Below are 14961 nucleotides of genomic sequence, written 5' to 3'. Positions count from 1 at the left end.
GACCACAACATTTTTATATGCTCTCCTGCCTTTCTGCTTGTGCTCATCCCTGCCAGGTGTCAGTGCTTGGGCTCCTAGGCTGCTTTCTGAAACTCACATTGCCTCGTTGCTGGTTTCTCAGGGCTCTCTGCCCATCCCCCTCTCCAGACTTGTTCCACTTTGTATTTTCCTTTGGTGCCCTACAAAATTTCTTTCTTTCTTTTGACTTTTGAATAAGGAAGAGAGTAGCCCCCAAAGGATTATGATAGAAGTAGCTAAAATTTTGTGTATATTGATTTTTATAATTCTCCATCCAATTTCTGACTCCGCAAACTGACCTCTGTACTGTTTCTTTAGATGGCTGTCCACACCCTGCATCCTCATGATTAGGAATTCTGTTCTCTCACTTCTACTCAGACACACTAAAGCAATGAATTTGGTGCTGTCCATTAACACCCACTGAGTCCTCTACATCATACCTGGTACAAAAGACCCTGGAGCCCTCTCCCTTACTAAGTGTGGATCAGCTGAAGCCCAGTGCAGTAACTTTAGTCTGTATACTTACATACACATGGGAAAGACCCATTCTTCCACCAGAGTCCTATGCAACTATGTCTTGTAAATTTAGTCCTAATAAACACTTCTTTAAAAAATATTTAAAATATTTTCATACATGCATATATTATCTATTGAGTATACCCCCATTTATTTTTTACATATAAAGGAAAACAATTGAATAGTCAGTTCATTTCTGTTACCTCCCTCATCTGGATCTTACGAGGATACTTGAGGGTGATGAGCTAAGCATGTGAAACCCTGGTCCTGCAGTGCCTGGCTACTAGTAAGCATGGAAATGCATTATGCGATGGCATTAAAAACGAGGAATTCCATTTGTGGATCCATGCCCTGAAATCTGACAAGTTCTACAAAGAATGTCTGTCTTTTCCATTAATTTCCATTCTGTAGTTGCATCCTGGTGTGTCCAGTGTCTCCATTGACAACTTAAGCCTCTAGGAGCTTTCTTATTCTTAGATTAATATAGTTTTTAAAGCCAAAGTCAACTTTTGTGTCATATATCCATAACAGAAGTTCTTTATTAATACCAGTACATGTTTGAAACAATTTCTGTATTTGATCATTGCAAAGACCATTTTACTGCCTTGTTCCTTTAATTAATGTTTTTATCTTAGCTTTTCACATTCATCCCTGTAGAATGGCTTACTTTCAAATTCCAGGAAGATTTACATTAACTCTGTATTATTAGAAGTAGAGGAAATATAACATATAATATGTTAGTTCTCAATACTTCAATGATCCCTGGAGTATATATAATAAGACTGATTGGATTGTAAAATGAGCACATGCACAGAGATATTTCAAAAATAGTATTTATATATGCACAGATATGTGTGCAAGATGAATGTAAACTAAATGTCATGCTCATGAGAAAACCTACATTAAGGTGATCCTAGGGATTAATTGTGAGCCATGACATATATGTCAATCCTTTTATATTTGATTGGTTCTTTTCTGATGGTAATAAGGCCATGTAAGCAAAATGTAAGATGTTGACTGCAATGTAATAGTTGAAATGTTTACATAATGAAAGGGTCAGCGTGAGTTTATACACTGATGGTGCTGTTGGCTGTTAATACTGAATCCATAGTCTTAAAATGATCTATGGAACCATAACTGAATGCCACAGAGACAGAAGCGTAGTTGGTACATTTTTGTTTATTGATTCGCCTATCGAGTGTGTTAACTACTCACTTGAGACTGCTGCTCTGGGGCTTGTCTGTTTTTCCAGGGTTGGATGTGTGAGCATCATAAGCTTACTCTTTTCTTTAAAAAAAATTTGTGTGTGTGTGATACATACACGAGAGAGAGAGAGAGAGAGAGAGAGAGAGAGAGAGAGAGAGTAGGACACATATACTTCTTGCACACCGAGAGAGAATAAGACACACACATACACACACGCAGAGGTGGGGGAAGAGAGAGACTCACACACACAGAGGGAGAGAGAGATACTGAGACACACATATACACAGAGAGAGACACACACAGGGGGGAGAGGGAGGGAGGAGAGACTGACTCACACATGCACAGAGAGAGAGAGAGAGAGAGAGAGAGAGTCACACAGACACAGAGGGGGGAGATAGAGAGGGAGGGGGGAGAGACTGACACAGGGAGAGAGAGAGAGAGAGAGAGAGAGAGAGAGAGAGAGAGAGAGAGACATCCACACACACGAAGGGAAAAGAGACTGACACACAAGCATACACAGGGAGAGACTGACTCACACATGCACACACAGAGCGTCACACATACTCACACAGACATGAGAGGAGGAGAAAGAGAGGGAGGAAGAGAGACTGACACACGTACACAGAGACAGAGACAGACAGAGAATGGAGTCATGACACGTGTACTGGTTAGAGGACAGTTTCAGAATACAGTTCTTCCCTTACAGGGCAGAGCTGAGGTCACATGGCTTGCATAGCAAGTACTTTTACTTGGTGGGCCATCTTATCAGACTCATTTCCCTATCTTAGTGTATACATAAAAAGACAGACTCTGTGTGATAGCGATTTAAAATGGCATCTTTTCATTAAAAGTGCGGTACTATATCATTTGCTGTTTTTGTTCAATATGAGCAGAGATTTATCACAGTACTAAAAATACCTGATTTCTATTTATACCCTTTTGTATCAGTAAAGTGACTTGTCCCATGTTTTCCAGCAGGCGTTAGATCCCATAGTGGTTTCTGAGGAAGGAGTCCTGTGTGGCTTCACATTTCTTTCTGCTGCCACTTGTCAACCATTTTTGTATAATGATAAGAAATTTTACTTTAGTGTTTTTATTGTTGTTCTTTTTAATTTTCCTCTTTTAAATTAATACCTAATTTCCCCTTTCCTTCTGTTTCTATCCCTAGTCTAGTAAGGAAGTAAGGCTGAGTTAATGTGTCTTGTAGTGTCTCGGGGTGATTGTCTACGTGTTTCTGGTGGTATGGCTACTCCTACAAAGTGAGCCCCAGGGAGAAGCAGCCAGCAGTGCTCCTCCTTCAAGTACTTCTGTCTACAGAGACCTTGCAGAACGCCTCCCTTTTTATAATTATGGTGCACTGGTTAGTTTTCCTCAATAATACGAACTAGAGATGCCTACGAAGAAGGAACCTCAGTTGAGGTTTGCTTTAGGTCACATTGGCAGGGCTGTAGGACATTTTGTTGATTGCCAATTGATGTAGGTAGGAGCAGCCTGCTGTGGTCACTATTACATCTGGGCAGGTGGGCATAGGTTGTAGAAGAAAGTAGCTGCTGGGGAGCCTAGGAACAAGCCAGCAAGCCACATTCCTCTGCTGCCTGCCTCCAGGTTTTTACCTGGGCTTCCTTTGATGATGGACTGTAGTCTATAAACCATATAAATTTTTCCTTAACCCAAGTTGCTTTTGGTCACTGTTTATCACAACAACAGAAAGCAAACTAGACCACATGGTCATAAGTCAGCACCTTTTCCTACAGAACTGTAATATAGAATCCAGTTTGTGCATGATGATAGCAGTTGATGAGCTTGTGCTCCTCTCCTAAGCGGGCTGTAGGAAACAGTGCCTTGGCTTGTGTGTCAGCGTGGAGAATCACATTGCTTGTGGCATGGCTGTGTCAGGATTTAGCCTCTGAAGGTTTCTAGGGAGCCATTGTAGTCTGATAGTATTATTTCTGTTTATAAGCCCATAGTACTCCGTTTGGAATCCTATTTCCTGTATTTAGCTCAGGTTTGCTGACAAAACTGTTTTGAGCTGGCACAGGTCTCTGGTTACAGAGCTGAGAAATGGATATTCTGTGCTTTGCTTATCTGACTGTTATTACTACTCACAACCTTGGCTTCCCATCTGGGCAAAAGAAGCAGGCATTTCAAGTTTCCTAAGAAATTGTCAGTGTTTGTGCATATAATCCTAGCATTAGAAGTAAATGAAAGGCTTAATCTTCCTGGAATTGTTCTTCATATATTCTATTAAAAAATAAGCATAAATTTTGAGATGTTTAAAGTCTAGCGACGGGGAATTCCTTCAGATTTTTAAGTCCATCATTGTATCAAGTTGAATTTTTGTAAAGTTTGGTATTATTGTAAAGTTGTGTATTTGGGCTACTTGGTATCAAGTTGGATTTTTGTGAAGTTGTATATTTGGGCCAAAACCTCCATAAAGATGACTTAAAGAATCATTATGTATTAGTGTGCTCTACCTTTTCACCAGAGGTTAAAGGGAAGGCTGTATGGCAAACATATCTATTAGCTTTTGTAAAATTGCAATTGCATTCTGTGGGTTCCGCTAGCTCTTATTCTTAATAAAGATCCATCTGATAAGGCTTAAAGCTTTATCCTAGCAGGATTTCCATCTCTGCTTAGAAACTGGTATCTGCTTCTTTACCACGTGCTTTATAGCTTAATGCTTTCCTTCTTTCCGAGGTTAAGAATCATAGAACCAAGTTGGTTTTAGCTTGTCTGTTGCTTAAAATCTCTCCTGATGCTTTACTTCACTTCATTTGTTAAGTTGTGTTCTTTTCCCATTGTTATAATTCTTTTATTTTCATACTGTTCTTGGAACCAGGCAATGCACAAAAAATTGAAAGAGTTATGTCACCATTACATTTAATATCAGATTGTTTCTTTCAAACTAAGCATTTAAAAACAGTAGTTGGAAATAATAAAAATCATAAGTTCTATTTAGAGAACTCCATGCTCAACTCTGAACACAGCTACCCAGAGACTGTCATGCTGTGAAAAATGGGAATAGAGCTGGGCCTCTTCTCCAGGAACCACTAAGACACTGCAGCTGAGGACGCACACTAAGCATGGAAAAGTTAAAAAGATGAGCCCGCCTCCCTTCTCACTATGATATTCTGAAGTGATAGCTTAAGAGCTACAGAGTTATGTATTTCTTCTTTGGAATTTTACATTACAATACATATTTCTGCTTTGGGAATTTTATATCACAGTTCAAACTCTCTACAGTTGATAAAGTACCTTCAAGATCATTCTCCTCTGGAATATCTTTGGCATTACTTAAGTTGGAATATGCTAATCAAGTTGGTTGGGCAATTCATTGATTTCTTGGTTGTTGGTTAATGTACAAGGGCCTAGCTCACTGAGGGTGGTGTAGCCACTGGGCAGGTGGTCCTGGGTGCCATAAGAAAGCTGATTGAACAAGTTATGGGGGGCCAGCCAGTAAGTAGCTCTTCTCCATGGACTCTGCTTTAGTTCTTGCCTCCAGATTCCCTGCCCTGCTTGAGTTTCTGCCTTGATTCCCTGAGTAACTGTGTCCTGAGACTTGTAAGACAAAATAAACCTTTTACTTCCTAAGTTGATTTTGACCATGGAATTTTATCACATCAATAGAAACCCTAAGACAGTCAGTATAGCGTATTCTTAATGAGACAAATGATTTCTCTTAAAATGTATCTTACTTTGGTAGAAGTAGTCTGAGTCATCACATCTGCTTGTTCTACCACAGGATCCGGGATACTGGGTGAAGATTCATCATCTAGAGTACACAGATGGGGGAATCCTGGATCCGGATGATGTCTTAGCAGATGTTGTTGAAGACAAAGATAAGGTAGATGCCTCTATAACGTTCTTCCTTTCCTTTACCAAGCAGCATATATTGAAGCCATTGGTTTTCCTAACAAACTCATATGTTAGTTGTTATTAAAAGATACCATCTGTTCAGGTTGCACCTGGGACAGCTCATAAATCAAAGTTCTTCATCAGATGTTTGCCTGAAGTTCATCAAAGTTTGGGGACTTGTTTGTGGGGGCCTAATTAACAGACTCTTCATTCTCAAGAGTTCCAATATATCTCAATAAATTAGTGTCAGCCACAGAGGCTTTTGGAGTTGTTGCTGTTGCTGTTGGCTCTGGAGTTTATTCTAGACAGTTGCTAAATAATTGTCCTAATGCCTGAGTTTAAACATGTTTGCGTTTACATTGGAGGATATAGTGGGGAACAGATGTCTCATGAAGAACTATGGCGTAGATTTTTCTCAAAGTAGATGACACACAGTATTGTGTCTTTCTTCCATTGATAACCCCCACCCCCACTCCAGAAGAAGAGTATTCCATTGAATATTTAAGAAACTTTTAAAATGTTCTCTTACCTATTTGGGAATAATTCATCACAAATGTAGTGATTTAGTGGAGTTTTGCTCTTTTACTACTTTAAGAAAGGTATAAAAGTCAACTATATCATGGCTATACCCTGGATTATTGCCACGGAAATTACTCTGATTAAAATAAACTCTAGTTGTCCTCAGAAATGGAACTCCTTCCAAGGTTTGTTCTGTACACTCTTAGCATATAGTAAGTTTTTTTAAATCTGTGTCATGTTTCTCTATATTGTTTTTCTGAATTTAAGGTGTGTGTCTGTATTTCAAGCGTACGTTAATCTTTTCAAACAGAGGTTTTGTATTTTATATTTTCTCTTGGCTCTTGGCTTGAGTGGCTCTGTATGGTAGTCAATCTTTTCATCGAAATCGTGGCCCCTAGAAAGCAGGTACTAAAGATCCTTAGCTCTTTTGTGTTCCGTGTGTATCAGCTAAGACATTTAATGACTGTTCTTTTGTTGTGGTTTTTGGAGGTAGGGTTTCATTCTAGCTGGTTTAATCGGCCCCGAGCTTAAGAAATTCTCCCACCTCAGCCTCATGAGTACTGAGTTTACAGCCTGAGCTATAGTGCATAGCTAGAGAATATCATATGAATCCCACCCCCTCATCGCACTAGGAGATGGGTGTTTGCGTCCTTTCCCACTTCACCTTCTGCCTGCTCCCTGGGCACACCTTCCTGCGAGGTAGCTGAGATGTTTGGCAATCACATCTCAAGTTCCACTGACAGTGTGTTCATAGAAACAGTGGGAAAATGTGACATTTTAAAAGGGGCAGAAGAAACTCTTTCACCCTAGCCTCCCCCCAAACCGCAATTCAGGAAGGGGGATTCTGTTAACAGCTGGGGAGATCCGTCCAGTCCGCACTTTCCGTTGTTGCATTCTTTCTCTGCTTCTGCAAAGTTTTTTAAACCATACCCTGTTCTTTAGCCACAGAAGAAGCCTTATTGGGCTTAGTCTTTTTTGTAATAGGACTTGACACTGTTATTAAATAAGGAGACAGAGGGAGATAATCATTAAAATCTTAGCAGAGTATACAGATATATTGGATATAGCAACAAATATTCTTCCAATGTACTTTCATGCTTCTCCATGAAGCGTTTCATTGTTCTACATAACCCGTTAAGGATTTGACTTTTGATGTTGCCTGAAAAAAACATCATTTCAGTGTTTTTCTTTTATTTAAAAAAAATGGTGGAAAAGAGAGAATTCTTGCTTTTCCTGATGCTCTGTGTGCAGTCTTGTTTCCTCACAGTTCCTGTGTCAGCATCTAGCAGAGCAGTACCAAATGTGTTTCCTTCCTTTTCAGTCGGTTAGAATATGGAGTAGTTTCAGTGGATGCCCTGTGCCATGTCAAACCTGCCCAAGATTGTCGGAGGCATAGTTGAGCTTTTATAAGCACCTGTTTTTAAATTGGTTGCCCAATACTCTTTCACATGTAGAATATGGACAGACAGCAGGCACAGACACGCTTGGGTGGATGGACATGATCATCATGTTAAAGTCATAATACTTCCTTTGCTAGGATAGGCTACCCACAGGGAGGAGTGGCAGTGAGCGCCCATTGAAGCCTAGAAGCAAGGCATGAAGCAGCAAAGACAAACATTCTGAATCCAAAAGCAGAATCAGCTAACATCGCTTCGCTTATGGAAAACCCACCTGTGCAGTTCAATAAAGGCTAAAAGCTAAAGGTGGAATGATTTGATGTAAAATCACAGAAGGGTCTAATAGAATTGACTTAGTTTGCTGACAAGGTGGCTTCTAAAATACATGATCTTGTTGCCCAATATCACACTTTTAAAACAGTTACTCACATTGTGAACTGTTTTACTAGTTTTTGGCATGGTTGAAGAAGACAACTACAACATAATATGGAAATATGAAAATACATAACTTTTATGAAAATTGAATTGCTTCCATGACTTTATTAAATATGAAAGTAATACTCTACTATATAGTATATCACCACAGGAATATGAAGGAATAGGAAGGGGTTGTTCTTGAAGACAGGCCAGGAGTTCTTGTTGGCTAGCACAACTGTGCATTGACCCTTGAATGCCAAGTGTCGTCTAGTTCTCAAGTCTCACACTTTCAGCTCAGCTTTATTTGTGCTTGGTATAGGTGCCTGTTAGAGTATAAGTGGTTTAGGGGCAGAAGAGTACCTTGGTGGATGGGGCCAAGGAATGCCCCAGAAATCACACCATGCAACAGATGTACCATGAGAGATTTGTGAGGCAGGCAAAAGGCCGCTTTTGAGAGGAACAAGAGAAAGAGATAGAGAGCAAGAAAGAGATAGACACAGACAGACAGCGATAGAGACAGAGAGGCACAGGCAGAGAGCAGGCTGTTAGGGCAGGAACTTTTTGAAGGGTGTATGTGTTGTATTTGGTGGCTGATTATGAGTCCTGGAGGCAGACTGGGAGATCACCTGAATCCTAACAGCAAGATTTTTATCTGCCTTATCCTCAAGCTCAGCAGTTTGTTTGATGGCAAAATGTTGATTACTGTGGTGTTTAGAATATAGGAAAAGTATGCACTTAATGCCCATGCTGTCCTTTAATATTATGGTACTGTCATTACTGTGTTTTCACTTGTGCGTTTCAAGTACTAAACTGCTTGAATTTAAATACTGGAGCATCAAAGAACTATCTTCATGTACGTTTTAATAGTTTTTTAAAACATCTTATAAAATTTGTTTTAAAGTTATTAAATTGCTCAAAGTAGTTTTATAAGATATTTGATTAATATGACACATTTGGATTAACATATTATTATTATGTGAGAAATGAAAATATCAGCAGAACTAAATTTATAATGAGAACACATTCTCTGCTAGCACACTTAGTGTTCAAGGATCTCAGATTGTATTCAAATGTGCACACTAGTGACCTGAAACAATACACATGGCCACACTGCTGTCTGAGAACACTCTGTTGCCCTCTAGTGGACGGCACAGCTCAGACGACCCTTCCTGCATTTGAAATTCGACACTACCCCATTTGAAAATATTATTTTTTAATGCTCACAGATCAGAAGTGGGAGTATAGCCATAGTATACACATACCTACCTGTGCTCTCTGATTTTCCTAAAAAAGCAGGACATCCTTTGCCTTTGTAAACCTTGTTGGTTTCTCACCTTCCCTTTCACTGACAGCAGAACTGATTGATGATGTGCATAGTGACTGTCAGTATGTAATTATATGTCATGGTGTGCATTGTGTTTGCTTGGGAAATGGGGGTGCTACATTAAATATGTTTTTAATGATCCCTAAATTGTTACCATTTTAAAAGAACCCTGAGTTACTTTTGAGTACTTATTTTATTAGTGACTCTTCCACCACAACAAAAGGTGTTTGTTTTAGATCTACTCTCTTCTTAAATAGTGATATGGTAATTTTGATTCTGAAAGTTTGACACGGTTTTTTTGGGTCTTAAAGTTATGATCATGCCTGGGGAAGCTTTGGCAGTGCTTCAGAAAGAAAGGCAAAAGCTTGTAAAGAAGGAAAGAGATAATTTGTGAAGATACACGTTTCAAGATTACTTTCTGCCTATAGAGTTATGAAATGATAGAATTTTAGATCTAAACGGGTTAACCTTCGCATCTTCCCAAAGGGAATACCAGAGTCAGATCCAAATGGACTAACCTCAGCATCTTCCTAAATGGAAATATCTGAACCAGGGAAATATCTAAGACTCCATGTCTGTGCCCGATTTTGTTGCTGAGTCCAGTCTTGAATTTCCTCCTTGGAATTCTGACCACAGCTGCAGAGATCAAAGCTGGTGTTGCAGGGTGACTTCTGCCAGAGGACTTCCTTGTGTTTTGTTTTCTTTTCTCTCTTATGTCAATAGGATATCCTTCCCCAAGTCTTTGATGCTTGAATTGAGCAATTATTTCAAAAATTTTAATCATTTATAAGCACAGTTCACTTTTTATCTTTTCATATGTATTTATTCCCCTCTTTGCATTTCCAGAGATACAAATTTTAAATTAATAAAATTCCAGGCTAAGACTATGGTAACTGATCTTATGTCTAGTCAGCTTCTTAACTGTGCTAACTATGGGCTAAGAGATTAGATTCTGAACAAATTTAGCTCATTTCTTGGCCTTTTTTAAAACCTGTATTACTTTCAGACACTTAACCCTTTTCTTTGTGCCATGGTTTTCTCATGGGTAATTGGAACTAAGAAATAAAAATGTAGTATGTTTATGTTATATTGAATCATGTGTGATAACCTAGCCATGATTTGCAGCCAAATGCTCAGGAGAATGAACACAAAATCATCCATGATGTTAGGTGCTGTTCTGTGTTGTCTTCTTTTTTTAACATTTGCTGCCTTTCAAACTATGGCTGCCCTAGTCAGCAACTGCAGCTCCACCTCTACCAGCAGGGGCGAGTCCATGAGAGCCTTAGCTACAGGAAACTCTGTTCTCTCAGCACCTACTCTTTCAAAGCTACTAAGAAAACTTCTCTAAATCTCTGTCCCTCCCAAAGAACACAAGATTCAAAGGTTGAGGTGGAATCCTTCTTCCCAGAAAGGCTGAATAGCAAGCACTTCCCAGCTCACCTCCTTGCATCTCTAATAAGTCCTGCATCTCCTCGCCCCTCTTTATAAACCCTTCTTCACCTGACTCCTCCCTACAACTTCCTGTCAATTAGTTGCTGACTCAGCCGCCAGACAGCAGGTGGATTTTATTTAATCAAACACATCTTTGCATCATTTTACCAATGTTCCAGAGCATAAACAAAAGTAACACACCTTATTATAATATCCTACAACAGTTATATATTATATTTAGCATATGACTATTAAGGTAGATTGGGTTTACATTATTTTTTCTTTTCTTTTTTTTAAATATATATTTATTATGGATACAATATTCTGTTTGCATATATATGCCTGAAGGCTAGAAGAGGACACCAGACCTCATTACAGATGGTTGTGAGCCACCATGTGGTTGCTGGGAATCAAACTCGGGTCCTTTGGAAGAGCACGCAATACTCTTAACCGCTGAGCCATCTCTCCAGCCCAGTTTACATTATTCTAAAAGTTTTGCTTAAAGCATATTCCTTCTAGGAATGTGACTTTCAAACTGTGTTTTCAGATCTGGAATCTGTGGATTCATCTAACTGTGGATCAAGGTCAATGAAGACTGATGAGAAGCCAAGGACAATGGCACTAGGTTTCGATCCTAATACATGAACTGGCTTTGTGGGAGCTTAGCCTGTTTGTACGCTCACCTTTCTGGACGTAGATAGAAGGACCTTGGTCTTCCCGCAGGGCAGGGAATTTGGACTGCTCTTCAGTAACGAGAGGGAGGGGGAATGGAGTGGGGGGAGGAGAAGAGGAGTGGGGATAGGGGGAGGGAAGTGGGGGGAGGGCAATATTTGGGAGGAGGGGAGGGAAATGGGAAATGGGGAGCAGGTGGAAATTTTAATTAAAAAAGAATAAAAATAAATAAATAAGTAAAAAAAAAATTTTCAAAAAAAAAATGCCAAAAGGCATGAGTTCAATTTACTTGAATTTGCCACATCAGGTGCTTCACTGAATCTGTACCCATGAAATGGGGTGTGAGCAGGTCTGCAGTCTCTTCTCCAACATTTGCTACACCGTTGTTATCCCTAAGCCTGGGATGTTTTGTGCCTGTTGTCAAGATATGTTGGCTTTACCTCCTCTTGTCATTATCACACAAGCAATTTAATGTAGCAACTATTTAAAATATGTTTATACTCTGTTAAGTATGCTTAGTAAGGTGCCCTTGATTTACAGTGCAACTTCTTGTCCATTAGTGACATGGGCATCTATCCATAGAGGTTGGTGTCTAAGGGCATTCTGGACCCAACTTCTCTGGATGCCAAATGACAACTGTAGTGAATGATGACCAAGCCTCAGAGTCATAGATTCTGTTTCAAGGTCCTAGAATACCCCCAGCTGCCTGAAGCATCCTAAATGTCAGAGGTAATAAGTCTTCTGTTTCTTTCTTCCATACACCTTCCAATTGCCCCATACTTTAGTGTTACCGTGTTTAGTGTGCATGTGGATCCTTGACCCTGTTCTCTGCATAGTTAGGATTCATTTTATAGTGGGTTATAACACTTTTACCTCCTTGAGGGTCTCAGTTTTGTCTACTGCTTAGTTCCAGTGCCTTTAACTGTGAATACCCCTTCCTAGCTATACAGAAAGTTGTAGAATGAATGAATGAGCACTTTTTGGTATTAAATAACCACTCAGAATTTCAGTTTCCTCACTGGTGAAGTGAGAATGGTAAATGTTTTCAGTGTCACAGAGTAAATTATAAGCAGTGTTTGACAATTCAATAAAAACAGTAAAGCACTATGTTCATATGAAGAATAAACTTGTACTTCCTCAATTTCTGTTGGTCTTTCGATAGCCAGGTCAGACTATTTTTAATAATCAATATTTTCAGATCACCTCAATCCTAAGTGGCTTTTGGAGCACTGTAACTTCATATACATAATATTTTAATATGAGCATTTTGAAATTCTTAGGCTTTTATTATATAGCTTATCATCTTAGGTCTAGCTCTAGTTTTGTCTCCTCAAATACTTACATTCTTGCTTAGAACTGGGATGGCTTTTTAAGGATTTTTTTTACCACTTAGACTTCTTATGAGTTTTTTGTTATTTTGTTTCTTGACAGGACCTCATTATGTAGTCCAGGCTGCCCTGGAAGTTGCTATGTAAACCAGACAGGCCTTGAACTCACAGAAATTTGTTTGCCTCTCTTCCTGAGTGTTGGTATCAAAAGTATCTGCTACCACATGCTGCTTGTACTTTGGCTTTAATAAACATCTATGATTTTAGTCAATGATAAAGTTCAAGCTAAAATTGAGGGCTTCTACCTTTGTTTCAAGAAATGATGTTGTCCCTTTTAAATATTGCAATAGGTAGCAGTGTGCAGGCATGTACCAAACCCAGAGGAGCACTTGGTATTAATACCTTTGTGACCTTTCTATGGTAAAGATGAATGGTGTTGGGAGATAATAACTAAAACTAAAATGATACTAATGATGGCCAAGTCAGCTATGGACTCCCCAGTGCTTTCTGCAACTTACATGGTTGGTTATCACAGCATGTATGTATGGGTATGAGTGAGGGTGAGCCAAGGGTACCTCCCTGTATATAAGTGGTGGCATGTTCACCTGTTCTTAGTCAGCTCTTTTGTTCTTTCATCGGAGGTCAGAAAGAAGAAATCCTCAGGTCTGATGGCCCTGCTCATATAGCTACTTACTTTAGTGCAAAAAAAAAAGTATACAGAGAAGGGTTGCAAGAATTCAGATTTGACAAGCAAAAGATCCTATCATGTCTGAGATCATAACAGTGCTTTACTTAGGACTAGAAAAAGAGTCAGAGAATCCACCCTTCACTTCTCAATGTTCCCTTATCCGTAAATTGTCTTGCTGGACTCAGTCCTACAAATTTTCTCTCTCACTTTAGTTTCCTTTAAAGCTGTTTGTATAGATATATATCTCTGCCAAGATTATGGGACAATCAGTATTTACAGAAACATTTATTTCCAATTATGTAACTTACAGATTAAAATCCCACTATAGTATCTTAAATTATATCAAAAGAAAACTTAAGGACTTACAAAATACCTTCTCTTAAAAATGCAAATGCCTGCAAGTGCTAATTGATGAGCCATCAATTGTGCATTAATTAGACTATTCCACTAACACCTGGTTGGATGCAGCTCCATCAAAGCAAGGTAGTTGATTGTTATCTTGTAGAGGACTGGGATTTTATAGTGTGGTTATAAGTTTTTCTAAATATTCTAGCATTTCTCATTTACAAACTTTCTCATTATATGGCCAGCTATCCCTGTCCCAGCTGCATTGAGAAGGCCCAAAGGAAATGAACTATGCAGTATCTCTTAGGACTGTGATGTGCTGAAGAAATCCCCTTTGGTCTTAGTTCTCTGGATGTGCTTCCTTGTAGACCAGAAGGACTGACACGGTGATGAGAGAAAACCAGGCCACACAGGAACTTGAGAGAGCCTTAGAAGGAAAGAAGGCTGCCTGTGTCAAAGGACCTCTCTCTCCTATCAAGGAGATCCCCAGGAGGAGATAGTGGCAGGAGAGTTCAGAGAGAGAATGGGGTGCTCTGTAGAAACGCAATGGGTCCAACAGCAAACTGCAGACTGTACTGGAAGGACAGTTGCCTCCTGCTCCTAAAGCCTTAATCTTAAAACGTGTGTGTGTGTGTGTGTGTGTGTACACGTGTGTTCACTAGTTAATTATTTAAAGTAGGTTTTAAGAAATGGGCAGAGGGGGTGCTTTCAAGGGGTGGAGAGGAGAAAAGGCATGACGGAGAACATGTGTTTTAGGAGAGAAGAGATCTAAAGGAATACACTAGGAAGTTATAAAACACAAGGCAGCTAAGCTCTAGACCCCATGATCCAGGGAGGGTAGGAGCGTCCTCCAGCTGGCCAAGGAGTCTGCTGTTACTCATGGAGCCTAACAAACTGTTCAGTTCATTGGAAGTTTCACAAAAAGGTATGAGCTGTGTAAAAATCTGAACTGGCATTTATAACACTTCTGTGGGGTATTCATTCCAAACTTTGCATAAATACCATATTTTATAAATACATTTTTAGTAAGCAAGATTATTCAATTTCCCTAACCTCTTAAATTATAGTATATTTTAAAGTCTCTACGTTTATGATTTTTCTGCCTAAGAAGAGAGTGTATCTTTTCCATGATAGGAACCCAGGCTCCCTTCACTTAGGGAAGCATGACTAAATTTCTGAACTTAATACTGACAGTTTGAACATTTCATGTTCTCCTTTTAGATCTCCTTCTTTTGATGTTACCAA

General features: G+C 39.3%; 1 protein-coding gene across 1 annotated transcript in view; it reads left to right on the top strand.

Moving 5' to 3' along the window:
* The window catches only part of Pard3b (par-3 family cell polarity regulator beta), a 1010698-nt gene that overhangs the window by 132061 nt on the left and 863676 nt on the right, over positions 1-14961 (top strand). Inside the window, exon 2 of the mRNA XM_057761958.1 lies at positions 5483-5584. Within this exon, the coding sequence (XP_057617941.1) occupies positions 5483-5584 (102 nt within the window). The remainder of the gene's footprint in view (positions 1-5482; positions 5585-14961) is intronic.

The sequence above is a fragment of the Chionomys nivalis genome, chromosome 2 (assembly GCF_950005125.1).
Source record: "Chionomys nivalis chromosome 2, mChiNiv1.1, whole genome shotgun sequence".
In the NCBI taxonomy this organism is placed as follows: Eukaryota; Metazoa; Chordata; class Mammalia; order Rodentia; family Cricetidae; genus Chionomys; species Chionomys nivalis.
Note: the sequence above shows the minus strand (reverse complement) of the source record. Positions and strands in the feature narration are given on the sequence as shown.